At 37.8% G+C, this 17,889-nt stretch overlaps 1 protein-coding gene across 1 annotated transcript; it reads left to right on the top strand.

Annotated features, from left to right (window-relative positions):
- The first annotated feature begins 3,671 nt into the window (after positions 1 to 3,671).
- tnnt1 (troponin T type 1 (skeletal, slow)) lies at positions 3,672 to 17,107 on the top strand. The gene is made up of 9 exons (XM_028813526.2): positions 3,672 to 3,814; positions 4,119 to 4,179; positions 4,275 to 4,391; positions 7,199 to 7,276; positions 7,360 to 7,473; positions 8,176 to 8,285; positions 11,667 to 11,757; positions 13,205 to 13,245; positions 16,804 to 17,107. The coding sequence occupies exons 3-9, from the start codon at positions 4,293 to 4,295 to the stop codon at positions 16,850 to 16,852; spliced, it is 582 nt and encodes a 193-aa protein (XP_028669359.2). The 5' UTR covers positions 3,672 to 3,814; positions 4,119 to 4,179; positions 4,275 to 4,292; the 3' UTR covers positions 16,853 to 17,107.
- The last annotated feature ends 782 nt before the right edge of the window (positions 17,108 to 17,889 follow it).

Here is a 17,889-nt window from a genome sequence, read left to right as displayed (position 1 = left end):
TTGTTTTGCTTTAAGTTATAATTTGATCTAAACTAATAACAGTATAGAGGTCCCTGATAGATATGTAGGCACTAATGTGTTTTCTTATTTTTGTGACAATAAAATTTTGGTAATTTAAGACTGCTTAAGAAAAGGTTGGTCTTCTCATATCTCATTAAGCAGTTTTCTTTACTCCAATTTGTAGAATCAAACCTCTTGCCATATTTTGCAATGACTCGGTAACAAAAACAGTTTTTTTCCTTATATCACTGACACATCAGAATACCTCCTTGTGTTTTCCTTCAGTAAAACACATGATTGCAGCTTGTTATACAACATACATTTCATAAGAATAGTACAACAGGAACAGCAAAAAATGGACGTGAATATAAAGTGTAAGTCATTCAGCAGCCTTTTAATACCGACCTGAGTGTAGGTATGGGGCGTGACCCCCAGGGTCAGATGTCATAGCTCAAAATTGTCCAGTTGTGGTGCTAGTGTTGAAGACACCTGACTAAGTAACACTGATGGAGTGACAGGAGCAGACAGGAACAACTAAACTATTATTAAGTTATTAATTTATCATTAAGTTACAGAAGAATCTTCTTTTGTAACCATACAGAAGTATAAGACATGGTATTCTGAGTTTTGTTTATCCCTTTTAAAATATCCACCTAAGAGTATGTATTTGTAACAGCTGCATAGGTGAAGCAGAACATTCAGTACTGATGAACATGGCCTGCTGATTGGGCATACGTTTGGCAGAGAACTATTAGCCAAAAAAATAAATAAATAAATAAAACAAACAAACTTAGTGTTTTGAGCACCACCTTGAACAAAATTAATGGCAGGACTATGCATTTGGACCAAATTCTTGAATTTACTCTTTTTTTTTGCTCTGGCATTCTAATAATTATGGCTTGGAAACTGAAAGTCAAGGGCAAGCTAGTATCATGGAGGCCTGGCAGACTTCAATAAAAGTCACTAGCTTGTGTGTGAGACTTGGTGGTCAGCAGGTTTGATAGGAAACAGCACACTGGTTTCAAGACTTGCCTCTGACCACACACCAATTGACTTGTCCCTTGTTTGTGGTTATGTTGTGCTTACCAGTTAATCACTTTTGTGAGGCTCTGCAACTGAGCATGGATGAGAAACTACAAAGAAGCTTTAATGGAAATGCTGACAAGCTATGGCCTCATGCAGTCTCTGAGGAACTGGTCAGGTGCAAGACATGATGGTAGTGTGTCATGTCTGGACCATGTAAGTAAACTGCCACTTCTACAGTGAACACAATTGCATATCCTCATTTAAAAAGGCAAGCCCATTTCCTCAATGAAATATTAAAGGAGCTACATCTACAATCCCAAACCATCTCCCCCACCATCTCACTCCTACCCAGAGTAGTGACTACTGAACTCAGTGAAAGCGCTATACGAAAACAAAAAGTTTTGACTATTGATCAGCATGTTGGCAGACTGCTGCTAGACACACAGCAACATCACGTGTGTGACCAACGAAATCTTCACAGCATCCAACGAGAGGAACCAATAAGCAGGCAGAAGAAGACACAGTGGCTATTCTCCTATTTTTTCTCATGAAACTAACAGAGGTTTAATTCTGAGTATTGTTCATATGTAGCATTTCATTTTATTCATGCTAATAGAAGCTGGATGCACCAGGACTGATTTGAGGTAGGCAATATGTCAATGTAAAAACTATAAAAATGGTGCAGATGGTTCATCTGATTTATCAGATTATAATTACACTAGCAAGCAAATGCATATAATTGGCTGTTGCTTGTTTGTTTATGTAAGGATTAAGGAGTGCTTTTAATCTTATGTTTCCTTTCTCTTCAACCAGAACAAGAACAACCAGAAGAGGGTAAGTTACAGAGTTATTTTGAAAGTGTTTATTTGATTAAAGCAAAGATCTTAAAGTGTCTGTGTGTGTGTGTTTAATCTTCTCTTGTCAATGCAATGCAAAGGTGATGATTGGCAGAATTCTATTGCACCCTTTTAATAATGCTTTTACTGACTTTGTATATACAGTATTAAACCCACTTAATTCAATTTATGGTCACAGGAAGACACAATTTGTTTTGGCCAATTTTGGTTAAAATCATTCCTTAAATAACAAGATGAAAAAGGTTAATGGTTCTTTTACTGGGGAACTGTAGCTGGAGAGGGTGGCCGACTTTTGCACGGTACACTAACACACACATCCAGACTCACTCACAACAGACCAAATGAGAGTTGCCAATGTATGTAATGGTACACGATAAGCTGCAAAGATGCCAAGATATACCAGGTTTTTACTATATGCAAGGAGAAAAAATAAATTAATCCACGCAGTTTAATCCAAGGACTATACTCCATTTCAGATCATCAAAAATAAGGCCATCTTTGGTCCAAGACCTCAAATCAAAACGCCATTCTCTTGTTTGGCATTCTGGTGTTTTTTATGAGTGAACAGCCCTTTATTAAAATTTACCAACCCTTAATCTAGTCAATAAGCATCTAATTCAAAAATTTAAACCATAGCCAATAAACGTAAAACTCCCTGAATGGGGCAATATGCAGAGTTTTCAAAGCTGCCAAATCCATCAATTCTCACTACTGTGTTCCGGTGTTGTGTTTTAAAAATCTTGACACTGAAGTCCTTTATTTATCCATAAATCATCCTCTTGGTGATTTTGTGAATTTCCCATTGGGATTAATAAAGTATCTATCTATCTATCTATCTATCTATCTATCTATCTATCTATCTATCTATCTATCTATCTATCTATCTATCTATCTATCTATCTATCTATCTATCTATCTATCTATCTATCTATCTATCTATCTATCTATCTTTATGTTTTTTTTTCTTTCAGTAGAAGGCCATCAGGCCCACTCTTACCCTTTCTTTGTTCTTCACAGTTCCTCTTATTGATGTCTGATCCCTTTTTAGGACCTCTAGCTTCCATTTAACAAGATTTTACCTAGTCAGTCAGATGATTTACAACATTTGTAAATACATATAAAGTAGTTGTGTGACCAAAGAAAGATAGGAACCAAAGACCTGTATTTTGTGGGGTGTATATCTAGTACTGTTTATTTATGTCTGTTTCATGAGTTTTCTCTTTATTTTTCATGTTCTTGCTGTTCAACAACTTTGGACTTGCTGGCATCTGACTTACACTGAAATTAACTAGCTCAAGGTAACTCTCTAAATTGTCACCCCAGCTTCCCCTTTCCTTGCAGTGATTGTATTGCCTCCTGCATATTCTAAAATTATTGTTTACTTCTGAAAGTTCTATTGCTTCTTGGACTTGCCTTCTTCTATATTTCATATTGTCTTTCCTCTCTTGTATTCTTTCTGTAAGTTTATTGAGTTTATCTGTGTGCATCCAATTTTTGCTTTATTCACCTTTGTCCTTTATCATTTATTTTTACCGTCCTTCACCTCTTTTGCTTGCGTCTAACCATAAACCTGGTGGCTTCTGTCACTTGACTTGGGCCTGATCAGTGCATTAACTTTCTTTAAATGTCTACAGTATGTGTCTGAGTCATCTAACTTAATTTAGCATGAGTTTAAACCATGCCTGCAACATTCATTGTCCAATCCATGGTGGAGTCCTCCATGTTCAATTAAACCTGGTTGCTAAATCAAAGAGTAAGCCTGAATGTGTAATAGAAGTGGAAGTAAGGTGACAAACGTATCAGAGCAAGAACTGCTGCAGAGAAGAGGCTGCAGCATGGATTGCTAGTTATAACATAAAGAAAGGTTAGAAAGAAAGCTAATGAATTTGCTTTGTTTTCTTTTTACTAGAGGAAGAACGCCCCAGACCAAGGTAATTTCACTGCTCTTGTACATGCAGGTCTTTTTTTTAATTCTGTGCCTTTTATTTTCACCTCTGCCTATTTTGTAGTGCTTGTAGGAAATTTCAGTTTTCTCTCTTGGTGATTTGGTGATAAAGAAACAGACTCTGTTGTCATTGCCTTAGGCTTCAGGGTACTGTTTTATTCTTACATTAAACTGAATGTCTAGGGACTGTAGACAGGTGTACAAGTTCTACATCCAACCATTACAGCAGCACAGTGCTCATTTAGTGTTATTAGGGTTTTGTTAGGGCTAAAACATACTTTTTCTTGCAGACCTGTGGTCCCTCAGCTTGCACCTCCAAAGATTCCAGAGGGAGAGAGGGTGGACTTTGATGTAAGTAAATATTTATGGTAAATTTCATTGAGGAAAGAAACGTATTAATGGCTACTGAAGTAAGATTCTATTTTGTAAGTATGGCATTATTTCAGGACATCCACAGAAAACGCATGGAAAAGGACCTTCTGGAATTACAGACTCTAATTGATGTCCACTTTGAGCAACGGAAAAAAGAAGAGGAGGAACTCATTGCACTAAAGGAGAGAATTGTATGTATTTTTGAAATTCCAAGCCAAGTCGTTAAATAAGGAGCAACATTAAAAATAGGAGAAAATGAAAAGAGGGGGAGAGTGTGCAGATAGACTAGTGGAATTGATCCTGGGTGAGAGTAGTTAATCTGGGAAAAACAACTGAGGATGTGGTAATATCTATCTATCTATCTATCTATCTATCTATCTATCTATCTATCTATCTATCTATCTATCTATCTATCTATCTATCTATCTATCTATCTATCTATCTATCTATCTACAGTTAGGTCCATAAATATTTGGACAGAGACAACTTTTTTCTAATTTTGGTTCTGTACATTACCACAATGAATTTTAAATGAAACAACTCAGATACAGTTGAAGTGCAGACTTTCAGCTTTAATTCAGTGGGGTGAACAAAATGATTGCATAAAAATGTGAGGCAACTAAAGCATTTTTTAACACAATCCCTTCATTTCAGGGGCTCAAAAGTAATTGGGCAAATTAAATAACTTGAAATAAAATGTTAATTTCTAATACTTGGTTGAAAACCCTTTGCTGGCAATGACAGCCTGAAGTCTTGAACTCATGGACATCACCAGATGCTGGGTTTTCTCCTTTTTAATGCTCTGCCAGGCCTTTACTGCAGCTGCTTTCAGTTGCTGTATGTTTGTGGGCCATTCTGTCTGAAGTTTAGTCTTCAACAAGTGAAATGCATGCTCAATTGGGTTAAGATCAGGTGACCTTCTGTCCTGTTACACATCATCAATAAACACTAGTGTCCCAGTGCCACTGGCAGCCATGCACGCCCAAGCCATCACACTGCCTCCACTGTGTTTTACAGATGATGTGGTATGCTTTGGATAATGAGCTGTTCCACACCCTCTCCATACTTTTTTCTTGCCATCATTCTGGTAGAGGTTGATCTTGGTTTCATCTGTCCAAAGAATGTTTTTCCAGAACTGTGCTGGCTTTTTTAGATGTTCTTTAGCAAAGTCCAATCTAGCCTTTCTATTCTTGAGGCTTATGAGTGGCTTGCACCTTGCAGTGCACCCTCTGTATTTACTTTCATGCAGTCTTCTCTTTATGGTAGACTTGGATATCGATACGCCTACCCCCTGGAGAGTGTTGTTCACTTAGTTGGCTGTTGTGAAGGGGTTTCTCTTCACCATGGAAATGATTCTGCGATCATCCACCACTGTTGTCTTCCGTGGACGTCTAGGTCTTTTTGCGTTGCTGAGTTCACCAGTGCTTGCTTTCTTTCTCAGGATGTACCAAACTGTAGATTTTGCCACTCGAAATATTGTAGCAATTTCTCAGATGGGTTTTTTCTGTTTTCACAGCTTAAGGATGGCTTCTTTCACCTGCATGGAGAGCTCCTTTGACTGCATGTTGTCTGTTAACAGCAAAATCTTCCACATGCAAGCACCACACCTCAAACCAACTCCAGGCCTTTTATCTGCTTAATTGATAATTACATAACGACGGACTTGCCCACACCTGCCCATGAAATAGCCTTTGAGTCAATTGTCCAATTACTTTTGAGCCCCTGAAATGAAGGGATTGTGTTTAAAAAAATGCATTAGTTGCCTCACATTTCTATGCAATCGTTTTGTTCACCCCACTGAATTAAAGCTGAAAGTCTGCACTTCAACTGCATCTGAGTTGTTTCATTTAAAATTCATTGTGGTAATGTACAGAACCAAAATTAGAAAAAAGTTGTCTCTGTCCAAATATTTATGGACCTAACTGTATCTATCTATCAGTGAATAGATTTTTTGAATGTATGATAATATAGAGTCTGGTAATAAAAATGGTGTAAGTGGTGAGAATGTAAATTTAGGGGATTGGAGAAAGTGAATTAAGTGTTCTGTAATAAGGATAGTAGAAGGTCATTGGTAAAAAGGAAAACATATTTATTGATATATAAATGTAGAGGAAGTTATCTTCTTAAAATGCTGTGAATTTACATAATAGAATTATAAAACATGGATGAATGGCATTTATAAATGTAGGAGAAGTCAATGCATTATCTTGTTTAAAGTAAAACAAATATCAGATCATCAGTGGGAAAGAAAACTCTCCAAATTAGATCTTCACCTTTTCTTTTGTACCCACACATTTGAAAAAATGGAAAAGGAGTGGCTTAGAAAAGAAAAAAGACAGAATGAAATGAAAGACTGGACCAAAGCACAGTTGAGGTTGAACGGCTCAAAGAAAGCAGGCGGTAACAGAGCTATGAGTCAGAAAAAATTAGAAAGGCCAAAAAAAAAAAAAAAAGGGTAACACCAAAATAAGAGACCGGCTTAAAAACTATAGACAAATTGTAACAGCCTAGTACAAATGACAGCATCACTGCAGAATTTGAAAATTCCACAGAAAACAGTGCAAGCCAAGAAAAAGGATATAGCCTTGGAAAAACGGCCTGGTGGAGTGATTTGGCATTATAGTGAAGTTGATTTAGAGAGGAAAATGGTTGGTTAAGTATTAGTACTGTGGCCAGATGACATTGATAGATTGTTGAGTCCAAAACACAGGAAAGGGTTGCAGTTACAAAGACAATTTAAGCAGGTAAAATACTGAGGAAACTGTGTAAAATGTTCATCTATACAAAATAAGGAAAATGGTTGGGTGCTTTTATATATTGATGGTTTATAGGTTTACAGGGTCATTATTATTATGTGTAAAGAGTGAAGTTCATACTGGCATGTGTTTATCAATAGAAAATTTGGATATAAACTGAGTGAAGTCCACCTGAAATTATTTTGTAAAAACTTAATGTGATGAGTAGTTAAAAGAAAATACAAAGAAATGTTTGTATTCAGGAAAACCGGCGCTCTGAGAGAGCAGAACAACAACGCTTCCGGGCTGAAAAGGAGAGAGATCGGCAGAACCGGCTTGCAGTGAGTGCCTCTTTGCTCCTAGTAGACATGCAGAGGGAAAGAAAATGAGCAGCACAGATTTATCTTATAACCTCTCTCCACAGGTTGAAAGAATGAGAAAAGAAGAGGAAGAAGCCAAGAAGAGAGCAGAAGATGATGCCAAAAAAAAGAAAGTGCTCTCCAACATGGGGGCTCACTTTGGAGGCTACCTAGCAAAGGTCTGAATTTAGAAAAATGTTTTAAAAGTTAACTACCTGATTTATTTTTGTGCCACTTCAAATAATGACAAGGAACTTTGTCAAAAATAGGTGTGTTTATATTTAAATAAATCACATCAATAAGAGGCAATGGCAGGGAAAACTCAAAGATGTCAATGAAGCAATAAATGAAAAAAATGCTCCATTCCATTTATTGTCTTCCTTTACTTCTAGGCTGTGACCTGTACTACTTCCAGTTAGCCAATTTTCCAATATTTCTCCAAAATATTTATCCTCATAGCAACAAATTGTCTTTAAAACTCATTCCAGTATTACTTCAGGGCAAAGATTTGAGACACTTTTTATCCTTTTGGGATCAGGGACAATCTAGCTTTAGGGCCAACACTTAGAGCTCTCTTTAATATTTCCAGTTGTCTCTCCACCACTGATCTTTACTTTAAAGTCCCTGCTTATGATGTAGTGCCTTGGCTACCTGCCCTTTTAACTGAGTACCAGTTAGAGTGACAGGACTTCCAACCCCTGATGGCATTTGACTGCCCACAATAACATACGCAGATGACCTGGGGCACCCAGTGTAGATGTCTGTTTCTCTTTAAGATACTTATTCTGAATGGGACATTTTGTTGGCACCTTTGTGACTGGCGGTCTTACCAGTAAGATAACTTTTTTTGATACTCGGTCCCTGTGTTTGCTTATTTATAGGCTGAACAACGGAGAGGGAAAAGACAAACTGGCCGTGAAATTAAGAAGAAAACACTGGAAGAGCGCCACAGACCACTCACTGTTGACAGCCTACGTGATGATGGCTTAAAGTAAGAACAATGAAAGGAATATTTTAGACAGAAGATGACACATTTGCAGTGTGAAGTCTTTTACCTCATAACATCCCAGTTTTCAGATCATCTTTCTATTTCCTTGGCACACTCACTTCTGTTCTTATGATGGTTTTCAAATGTCATCCGAGGATGGCACAGTGAATTCTAGTTTATTTTAGACCACTTAATCAGTGGCCAATCCTTGCTGTCAAATATTGGTCTATGTTTAAAGTCTGTACCCTCGCACTTTCGAATGTTTTACTTTTGTGGCTTGTAAACTGGAGTAGATTAGGCAGCCTTCTGCCCTTTTGTCTCAGTCATTTCTTTCTGGTTACACACAGGAGCATTGAATTAATTCTCATGATTACCTGACTATCTGCAGTTTACAGTAGTTAGTGTATCATATGACACTTAACACCAAACCCATTAAAGGCATGAAGACCTTTGGTGACTCATAAGCAAATATAAACTGTGAGAAAACATAGTTACAGTATACTTGAAAGCAGGTGTGAGTAACAGTATTCCAAAACCAGAAGGAGTCTGCGTACCGAGGTCATTAGTATTAGGCAGGACCCCTAGTTGTCAAAATAAGTGCTTAGGCATTGTGACAATGAGTCACCAAAGAACCTAACAGTGTTCCTTTGCACATTCAACCAAACATTGTGCTCCTGTTCTTTAAAAGGGAATGATTCATGGAGCGTCTGAAGTGGTCTGTAGTTGGCATTCAATATTCTCCAATGCATGTGCTTATCAGAAACATACCCCAGACACACAGCTGACCAGAGATGGGCACTGATGTCATGCACATATCCATATGAGAGTGTCAGGAAGATGGCGTTTTTTTGCCTGCTTTGAAAGGTAATGTGATAGATGACTTGCTACTGTATATTGATGCATGAATCAGACCCTCTCCCCAAACAAGCAGTAGAGACCACTGATTGTATAAGTCCTTGCATGCCATTCCAATGAAATCTGTTGTTCTAGTGGTGCACTTTACAACAATGTTCAGATTGCACCTTCGTCTGCATCATCATTACATGCAAATCTGATGATGATCTGCAAGAGGAATCCGTGAAGATGGCTCGGCTCCAGTCCACCACAGCCCAAGCTGATGAGGGCAGTCCAGAGGACGTTCACAGTAACAAGCAGTTAATGTCAGGCATTGTCAAGCATGAGATCAATGAGGTCCAATGGCCTCATCTGGAGTCCTTGCAAGGAGCCACATCTCAGCAGCTGTGTCTTGTGATGTCCATCCAACAGTCTGTTTGTGGCTGATTTCTAGCTCTTTACAGTTCTGTTCCACATGTAACAGACATATAAAACTAAGTATGTTCATACCTGGTTATATTAATTTCTCATGTTGGCTTTCTTTCAAATTGAGATATTATTTTTGGATGGAACATTATTGTCACCTGTTATATTTTAAATATTAATGTAAATTCCTTTAGCTGTCCATTCTTTGTAAATTTTGCCAGCTTTTCACATTAGAGATCATAAGCAATGATATTTTTGGCATATTTAGTTGTTCATAAATGTAACCTGAGCTGCTGTAAACTTCTCATATACACATTATGTGTGTATACTGTACATTTAATTTGTATAATTTTTGCACACAGCAATTAAGGTTACCCCAAGAAACCTTGCTGGCTGCATCCTGGCAGGTTTTTGTGTTTAAAAATATGATAGATTAAACCAGTGTTTCCCATACTCGGTCCTGGGGAACCCCTGTGGCTGCAGGTTTTTGTTCCAACCGGATTCCTAATCAGTGACAACACCTGATAGCACTGATCTCATTTAATTAGCTGTTTTTTTTTTCTTTTATTCGACATTCAGAAAAGCATAGCAGCATGATTTTTACATTTATAAGACATTTAGAAATGTCTCTGCTTTGCTGTAAATTTAAATGCTTAACTCTCTTTTGTTGATTTCATTATATTTTGCCCTTTCTCTGTGCAGTTTTTCCCCTTCATTGTATCTTATTAATGACAATTAAAAACGAGCAGAGCAGACACCCAGACAAACAACACTGAATAATCAAAGGCTGCAACTACTTTAGAGTCAGACCCACTAATTAGTAAATAATGGATTAATTAAACAATTAGATCAGCTAGAAAAGTAGAATGAAAATCAAGATGAAAATACTGTTAAAAAGAAAAAAAATACATTATTCCTATATAACTGCTTGGTACATATTTAGATATTTTTTTTAGCAAACTTAGTTTTCTAATTTCTAAATTGTTCCATTACCACAGAACTTGGGCAATATCAGTTCACTTGATTAGCCCAGGAGTTCAATTTATAACAGAAGCTGGTTGGAACAAAAACCTGCAGCCACAGGAATTCCCCAGGACCGAGTCTGGGAAACACTGGATTAAACTATCTTTATGAATTTTTCAGAAAAAGTAAAACTCACAATTCAGGGAGTTTTTGAGTTGCTTTCTGTGAAGAAGAATAAGCCAGTAATATATATTAGATATTTAAAAGGAAAAAAAAAACTTGGGCCGGTAATAGTGGATATAAAAACCAGCTTGTGCTCTGCCTCCCCAAATACACTGAATTGTTAAAAAGTATATGGAAATAGAAGTGAAGTTATATTGAGAAGCAACAACCTCAGGAAGACACATCAAGGCAAAGAGTGAGGACTGATGGTTCAGAAGGTAAGCACTTGGGCCTGAGGTCCTCTGTTTTCATATCCTGCTTTAGCACATTGTGGGACAGTGGTCAGGTTTCTCATGTAGTCCATGATCTATTCATGCAATAAAGTGAATAATAATATTCTCAGAAATATTTAATCCAATTTGGGGTTGTGGGAGGCCACAGGCTATCCTGGCAACATTGGATTCAAGGCGGTAACCCAGCACGGATGGAGTGCCAGTCCATTATGGGACCTGTTCAAACTTGCACTTTGCCAATTTAATCTTCAATTAACCTATCTGGCATGTCTGTGGAGACATGGGAAGAAAACTGGAGTACCTGGAAGAAAAACATACAAACTCCCTTGAGGTTCCTGAAATACAGACTTACCTGCTTTTATCAAGTCATATGTTGACCAAGGATTATAATTCTTTTGAATCTAACCATCAGAGTGTGTTGGCTTTTGTGTATGACTGTAGATATACATTTAAAAGACGTCTCACACATTTTGGCCTACTTTGCAAGTAGTCAAATTAGACATGATTTACCTAATGTGATAAGGCTTCTGTTTCAGTACTGCATCTTTCCTATAACTATAACTGTAGAGTCCAGTTCAAGTGGTGGACACCTACAGGGCATTATATGCAAGAAAATAGACCATTGGTGAATTCAATGTTTACTCGGGTTATTTTTGCTAAAAAGAATAAGTAATAAAACAGTACTTTCTCTACTTCTGTTTTACAGGGAAAAGGCAAAAGAGTTGTGGGAATGGATTTACCAGCTGGAGTCTGAGAAGTTTGACCTGATGCAGACAATGAGACATCAAAAATATGAGGTGAGCCTGTGAACAAACTGCACAGGACAGGTAGAGAGCTGAAATGTAGCAACACTTTAGTAAACAAAAATAGGCCAGCATGAACATGTTGAAACATACCTAACTCGGTGCAGTTCACTGTGTCCCCTCCAATATAGATCTCCTCCATCTTTCAGAAACAACAGTAGGCAAACTAGTCTGGTAAAATGGACTCCTAGAGCCTCACTTCTTCTGGCTTCAAACATCTGAGCAAACACTTTACTTTATATGACTCCTTTGACAGCTGATCTATCATAATTGGCTTTAAAATCTGATTCTGTACAGCACACTATTCAGAAATGCTTAATAATTATTAATTTAATTTAATAAAATTTCATAATTTAATTTGATTATATGATTATAATCAAAGTTTTACTTCACATAAAACCATTCATGGAGACTACTGTAGTATAGTTTGACTCCCTTCATGATGAACAATATTCAGTAGTCAATAATTACACATTTATTTTACAAAATAACAAAGTTTATGGAGCACTGGGTCCTTCCCTGGAAAAATGTACAGCCCTTTGCAGGACCCACTCTTGCACACTCCTGTGCCCACTCTCACAAAGGTCCAATGTATTTTATTTATTTTATGTCACAATTTACAGTGAACAGTGTTTCAAAGTGTCTAGAAAACTGTTTCCATTTGATTACCCATGTTACCTTGCCTTGTGAGCCGTTTGACAAAATATATTACAGTCAGTCAGTGCTTCATTTAGTGCTTTTTGCTGTGAGCACTGCAATGCTCTCTGCACATAACCTTCACTTTATGTTGAATTTTACTGTTAGTATTTTAACCTGTTTTATATACAGTAGCCTCTTTGCCATAAACATTGAGACTACAGTAAACTGTACCTTAATTTACATTATAAAACATTAAAATGAGTTAATATATCTTTACTTTACACAGTGTTCATTTTCAATAAAGTTGTTAAATTAAGTCAGTCTTGATTGTTCTTGGATGGTACAGTGGCGTAGTGGCTAGCACTGTTGCCTCATTAATCTAGCACCATGTGTTTGACTCCCAAACCCATTCAACTCCCAGCCATCTGTACATTCTCCCACATCCCCAAAGATGCTCTCATTTGGTTTACTAGTAATTCCAAATTGGCTCTGTATGAGTGACAGTTGCGGTTATTTGTGTGAGTGGGCTTTGCAATGGACTGGCACCCAATCCAGGGCTGATACCTGCCTTGAACCAGTTCCGTCTAGATGGGCTACGGCTCTATGGACATTGTGCTATTATTGTTCTTCACCTTAAGTAAACTTCTTAATATAGCCACAATGATAAATAAGCTGCAAATGAAGTGTTTGAAAAACTTTAAAAATCATTGATATGTAGAGCATTCTTAAAATAAAGATTCTGATACATTTCATTTCCTTTTGTTGAACAAGCCAATAATTTCTCTTTTTTCTTTTTTCTTAGATAAACGTCTTGCTCAACCGAATTTGCCATGCCCAGAAATTGTGAGTCCATGTTAAGTATTATGCCTGTACAGAGAACTCCTCTTCAATGGTGTAGTAGGCAGCAGAGGGCAGCCTCATGCTGCTTTTCCCATTTGGAGATATCTTTCATAGTCAGAATGCAAACTGGTGTATATAAAAGTATATTTTTTCTAAAATTTCCACTTTTTGGATAGCAGCCTGTTTAGCCAATCATTTACAGCAAGGATGGTGACCTGGGGCTAATGGAGAGGCTTGGGTGTATCAGACATCCTTGCAGTTATGTTGTTGAGAGCTTTGTGCCAATTAGTCTAAGAGCAGAGGTCAACAATCAAATACCATGGTGGGCCACCCAAAAACTAAGACATCCTTTCCTGTAATAGAGCAACTGGGACTCAGCCCTGGAATTAGGTCTATGTACACTGGGTTTGTTGGAGAGGTGGGCCATGTTTGATGGAGAGGTGGGCCATTTTGTAGTTCAGTCGTAGCTCAGAGCTGATATGCATGCTAACAGCCATTGGGTTTAAAGGTGGGGATTTGGAGGAAGGCCTATGGAGACAGTTTCAGACAGACTAAACATTTTGAATGGAAATTAACATCTGAACATGGAATGCTATGTTGCTGTTGACAAGACATTGGAATTGCAGAACACTGGAAGAAATATAGTTGGATAATTTCTTCTTTCAGCAATGTCTCTTGAAAGTTGACCAATGTGAGGGCCAAAGTGGATGTGAGAATATTTTCAAGCCAGACTGCTATGGCAGAAAAGTGTCTGTCAAGGTGTCTACCCTAAGACCCTTTGGTGGAGAGTAAGGTGAAAGAAGTAGAAGAAGGAGGCCTAATGGAGAGGCATGAGAGAGCCCAGAAAGCTGCACCTGTGGCAGCAAAGGAAGGAAAGGTCCAAGTGTGAGAAATAAAATAACTTGTGGGCAACATTGCTTAAGTCCAGGAAAAGTGATGGTCAATTAAGGAAACATTTGTGACATGTCACTCATGCTGTTCTCAAGAAGGCTTTGAAAACTTATACCCTACAGACAGTGCTGTCAGGAGGTGGGAAGAACTATTGAACCAGGTAGATATTCTCTCCTCAGTGATCCTAATTAAACATTCAGAACATTTTCAGTGACAAGGCTGAAAATGCTAAGGCTGCTGGATTATATTGGTGTGGCGTGGCCATGAAGTGAAGGAATGTGGTTTCAGATAAGTGGGCAAGGGCTATGTATAGATTCTGGAATGATCACAGTGCTCAGCCTCCCTTAGAAAACATAAGAAGACTGGTTGTTGGAATGGTGATGGCTTCAGATGGCAAATGAATCTCAGATCCAAGTGGAGCAAAGTGGATTTCGCCCTGGCAGTTGAAGAACAAACCAAGTCATTTGTCATTGCATGGACATCTGAGGTGTTGTGGGTATTGACCAATCCCATGTACATGTGTTTTTTGGAGGTGGAAATAACTTTTTCAGCATGTACTGTGTTGTTTCCTGTCAGAGATGGTGCAAAATTATTTGATTTCAGGGGAACTGCTGCATGTGATTCAGCCATTCAGCATTAAGTCAGATTCCTTCAAAATGTGTGTAGATCTCCAGCAAGGTTCTCCCTCGTGTCCCATATAATTAGCATGATGTCACAGGGCAGCAGAAGGATGATGTACTCTTGTGATTTACTGTGTGCAATGTAGGGCTCTAGTCTAACATTAATTAAACAGTAGGGCATTGCATCAGAAAGAAGAAGAGGAGTTGGAGCTTCTTCTAGAAGTCATCAAATGACTCTCTTTATTTTCTGGTAAATTGACAGTCCCTTCTTTTGCATGTTCCTTTCTGTGACTGATAGGACATCAGAGCAGGGTTAATGAGACTGCCGATCAAGAGGGGTCCATTGATGTTTAGATATCCAGTGTGGATGGGTCTGTTACTTTCCAGGGTGTGTCTTTTTGGTAGAGGTACATGGATTGCTTACCATTCCTTGACAGAGATGATTATGAAAACCATGCCTATTGTGACTATGAAAACTTTAAGAGGAGATGCCCCACTCACTGTCTTCTGTCAGTGAGCAAGGTCACACATTGAAGGAATTGTCTAGGGTGATAACTGTGCAGGAGCTTTTCCTGGTAGTGTTCTGGAATGGTCCTCCAGGAGGAGACAATAGATCATATGTCTTGATTCTCAATGGAAGAGCTACAGAAAATGAAATTGGCTCTGATGTCCTTAGTTTGTTCCCCAGCTACTCTCACCAGGACAAAATAACACAAAACACTAGTAGAGATGCAAGCTTTCCTTACAAAATAAACAAGACTATCGACTATAAGTTGCACATTCACAATTCAAGTGTGATTCTATATAGTTAAGGGCTGAGGAGTTTATGCTGGCTTGCAAAAGGGCTACGCTGGCTCAAGCTGTCTCAGAAAATGGATATATATACGTTTCTGAGTTAGATAATTCTATTGTAAGTTTTGAAAATTAGCCAAGTGTGTATTTGACCAGATCCACAAGAGAGCACACTGCTGTACAAATTCCTCAAAGCAGCAGCAGGGCCTAGCCCAGGTAGTCCAGTTTCACATGGTACACTCCCTCATTTGGGATAAATGGCCACAGAACATTAGTGAGAAAGAAATTAAAGCTGAAGATGACTTGAAATGCTCTAGAAGTGAGCCATAATGTATTTATTTATGATTAGATAGATAGATAGATAGATAGATAGATAGATAGATAGATAGATAGATAGATAGATAGATAGATAGATAGATAGATAGATAGATACTTTATTAGTTACTCAAACCACCTCACAAAAGCAAACCGCATCAACGACACATTTAATGTGCAAGGCAACAGCTTTTCATGGCCATTGCCACAACCTGAAATATAAAAATAAGCAATAATTAACCGGCCTGTGACCAGAATCATTCCAGATTTCAGATATTTTCAGATTTTGGAATATTTACATGTAGATGAGATATCTGCATACATATTTGCATAATATTTGCATATAGATCAGATCTTGAGCGTGGGACCCAAGTCTAAACACAAAATGTATTTATATTTCCCATACACCTTATTTAAAATGTACTATAAAATTATGTGTATACATTTGTGCATGAAACAAAGTTTGTGCGCAGTAGCACCAGCGGAATACCTTTATCAGCTGTTCAATAAGCGTAACGACAAACCCCATATGGTAAAGTAGAGTCAGGCATGGAATTTTCCACTTGATGGTGTCATGTAAGTGCTCAAAAAGTTCAAGATTTTGGAATTTCAGATTAGGCCTACTCAATCTGTATTGAGATGATGCAAAAGAGATGAGCTTCAGTTAAAAAAAAGCTAATGAAGAAAGTGTTAACAGAGCTCAAGACTCAAAAGAATGCTGCAGCAGCAGGAGTAGTTGCTTATCTTTCATGTCATGTATATTTTTGTTTTACATATAACAGATGACATGATTACTCAGCATCACAAATAAGTCAGCAGAAGACTCTGAACCTGCCACTCTGTGGATTCAGGCCCAGCACCATAGCCATCTTGCCTAAGTGCTATGTAGGCAGCTCACTCCAAGGATTCTCCTAACCTGCTAACTCCTGTTTGTTTCTCACAGCACAAAGAAAGGCGCTGGGAAAGGCAAAGTTGGAGGACGATGGAAATGAGCAGAATCAGGAAGAAGGCATCCTTGCGTGTTACCTTACAGTGTGAGTGTGACAAGAACCAGTGAAGCCTGATTCCTCTGCTACCTTGTCTTCTTCATCTGTGACAGGGAACTGGAGCATCTAAGACACTCCTAATAAAGCTCACTCTAAAAGTGTGTGAGCATTCTGAGTTTATTTTAAACAATGCAGCATGTTTCCAATCCCATCAAGATATAAAAGAACAAAATCCAGTTAAATAAACCATATCTAATGTCATTGAATGCATCTGCATTTTATCTGAATGTCATGACTGAAATGCTTTATATGTAGTTATCACACAAGATACAGTACGTGGTATCACATGCTAGCCTGGCAAATATTTACACATGTGCCAATGCTTTGAATCTGTAATTCATATAGTGCCTTTCACATTTAACACCATCAGCAAAGAACTTTGCTTGTAAATCACAAAGTTTTAACACATGAGAAATACACATTATTTCTTTAGCCCCCCATTCTGTACTTTCACCACCTTTTGTGGTGATTTCCATTCCAAAGCAATTTACATGCAAATATAACGCTTGATACTGTACATCAACAAAGCCTTTTACATGGAGACTGTAGCACACAATAACTAATTTCTAATACAGATATGTTAGAAATCTGTGTGTTTGCTTAACCTTTGGATTTATACTTTGTATAGCACCTTTCAAAGTGATTACTGAAGCTTTTATACATTTTCACACAAAGTAGCTAGTTACTCAAGTTCTAATGGCCAATACTGGTACACATGCTTAGCTTTTTTAGCATCTCTGAAGGTGAAGAGCATCTCTGAGCACTTTATAAGTAATGTTTACATACAGTAATTATAGTTACCCATGTTAACATGGCAGATATCTGTACCTATACTTAGCCTTTATTAGCTTCATCCTCAACATTTTAACACACAAATACTATTTACTTAGATATGTGTGCAGATTTCTACCACAATAACATAACTTTTCAAACTTTTCTTTATGCTTCACTTCCCTAAAACAATTCTCTTTACCCTTCACAAT

This window comes from Erpetoichthys calabaricus, chromosome 11 (assembly GCF_900747795.2).
Source record: "Erpetoichthys calabaricus chromosome 11, fErpCal1.3, whole genome shotgun sequence".
Taxonomy (NCBI): Eukaryota; Metazoa; Chordata; class Cladistia; order Polypteriformes; family Polypteridae; genus Erpetoichthys; species Erpetoichthys calabaricus.
This window is presented reverse-complemented; position numbering and strand designations above follow the sequence as displayed.

Excerpts from the sequence above, each read along its gene's own strand:
- tnnt1 (XM_028813526.2), top strand. The coding sequence starts at position 4,293 with ATGGAAAAGGACCTTCTGGAATTACAGACTCTAATTGATGTCCACTTT. Across the intron at positions 7,277-7,359 it reads ATCGGCAGAACCGGCTTGCA|GTTGAAAGAATGAGAAAAGA; the intron begins GTGAGTGCCTCT and ends CTCTCTCCACAG. Across the intron at positions 13,246-16,803 it reads ATTTGCCATGCCCAGAAATT|CACAAAGAAAGGCGCTGGGA; the intron begins GTGAGTCCATGT and ends TGTTTCTCACAG.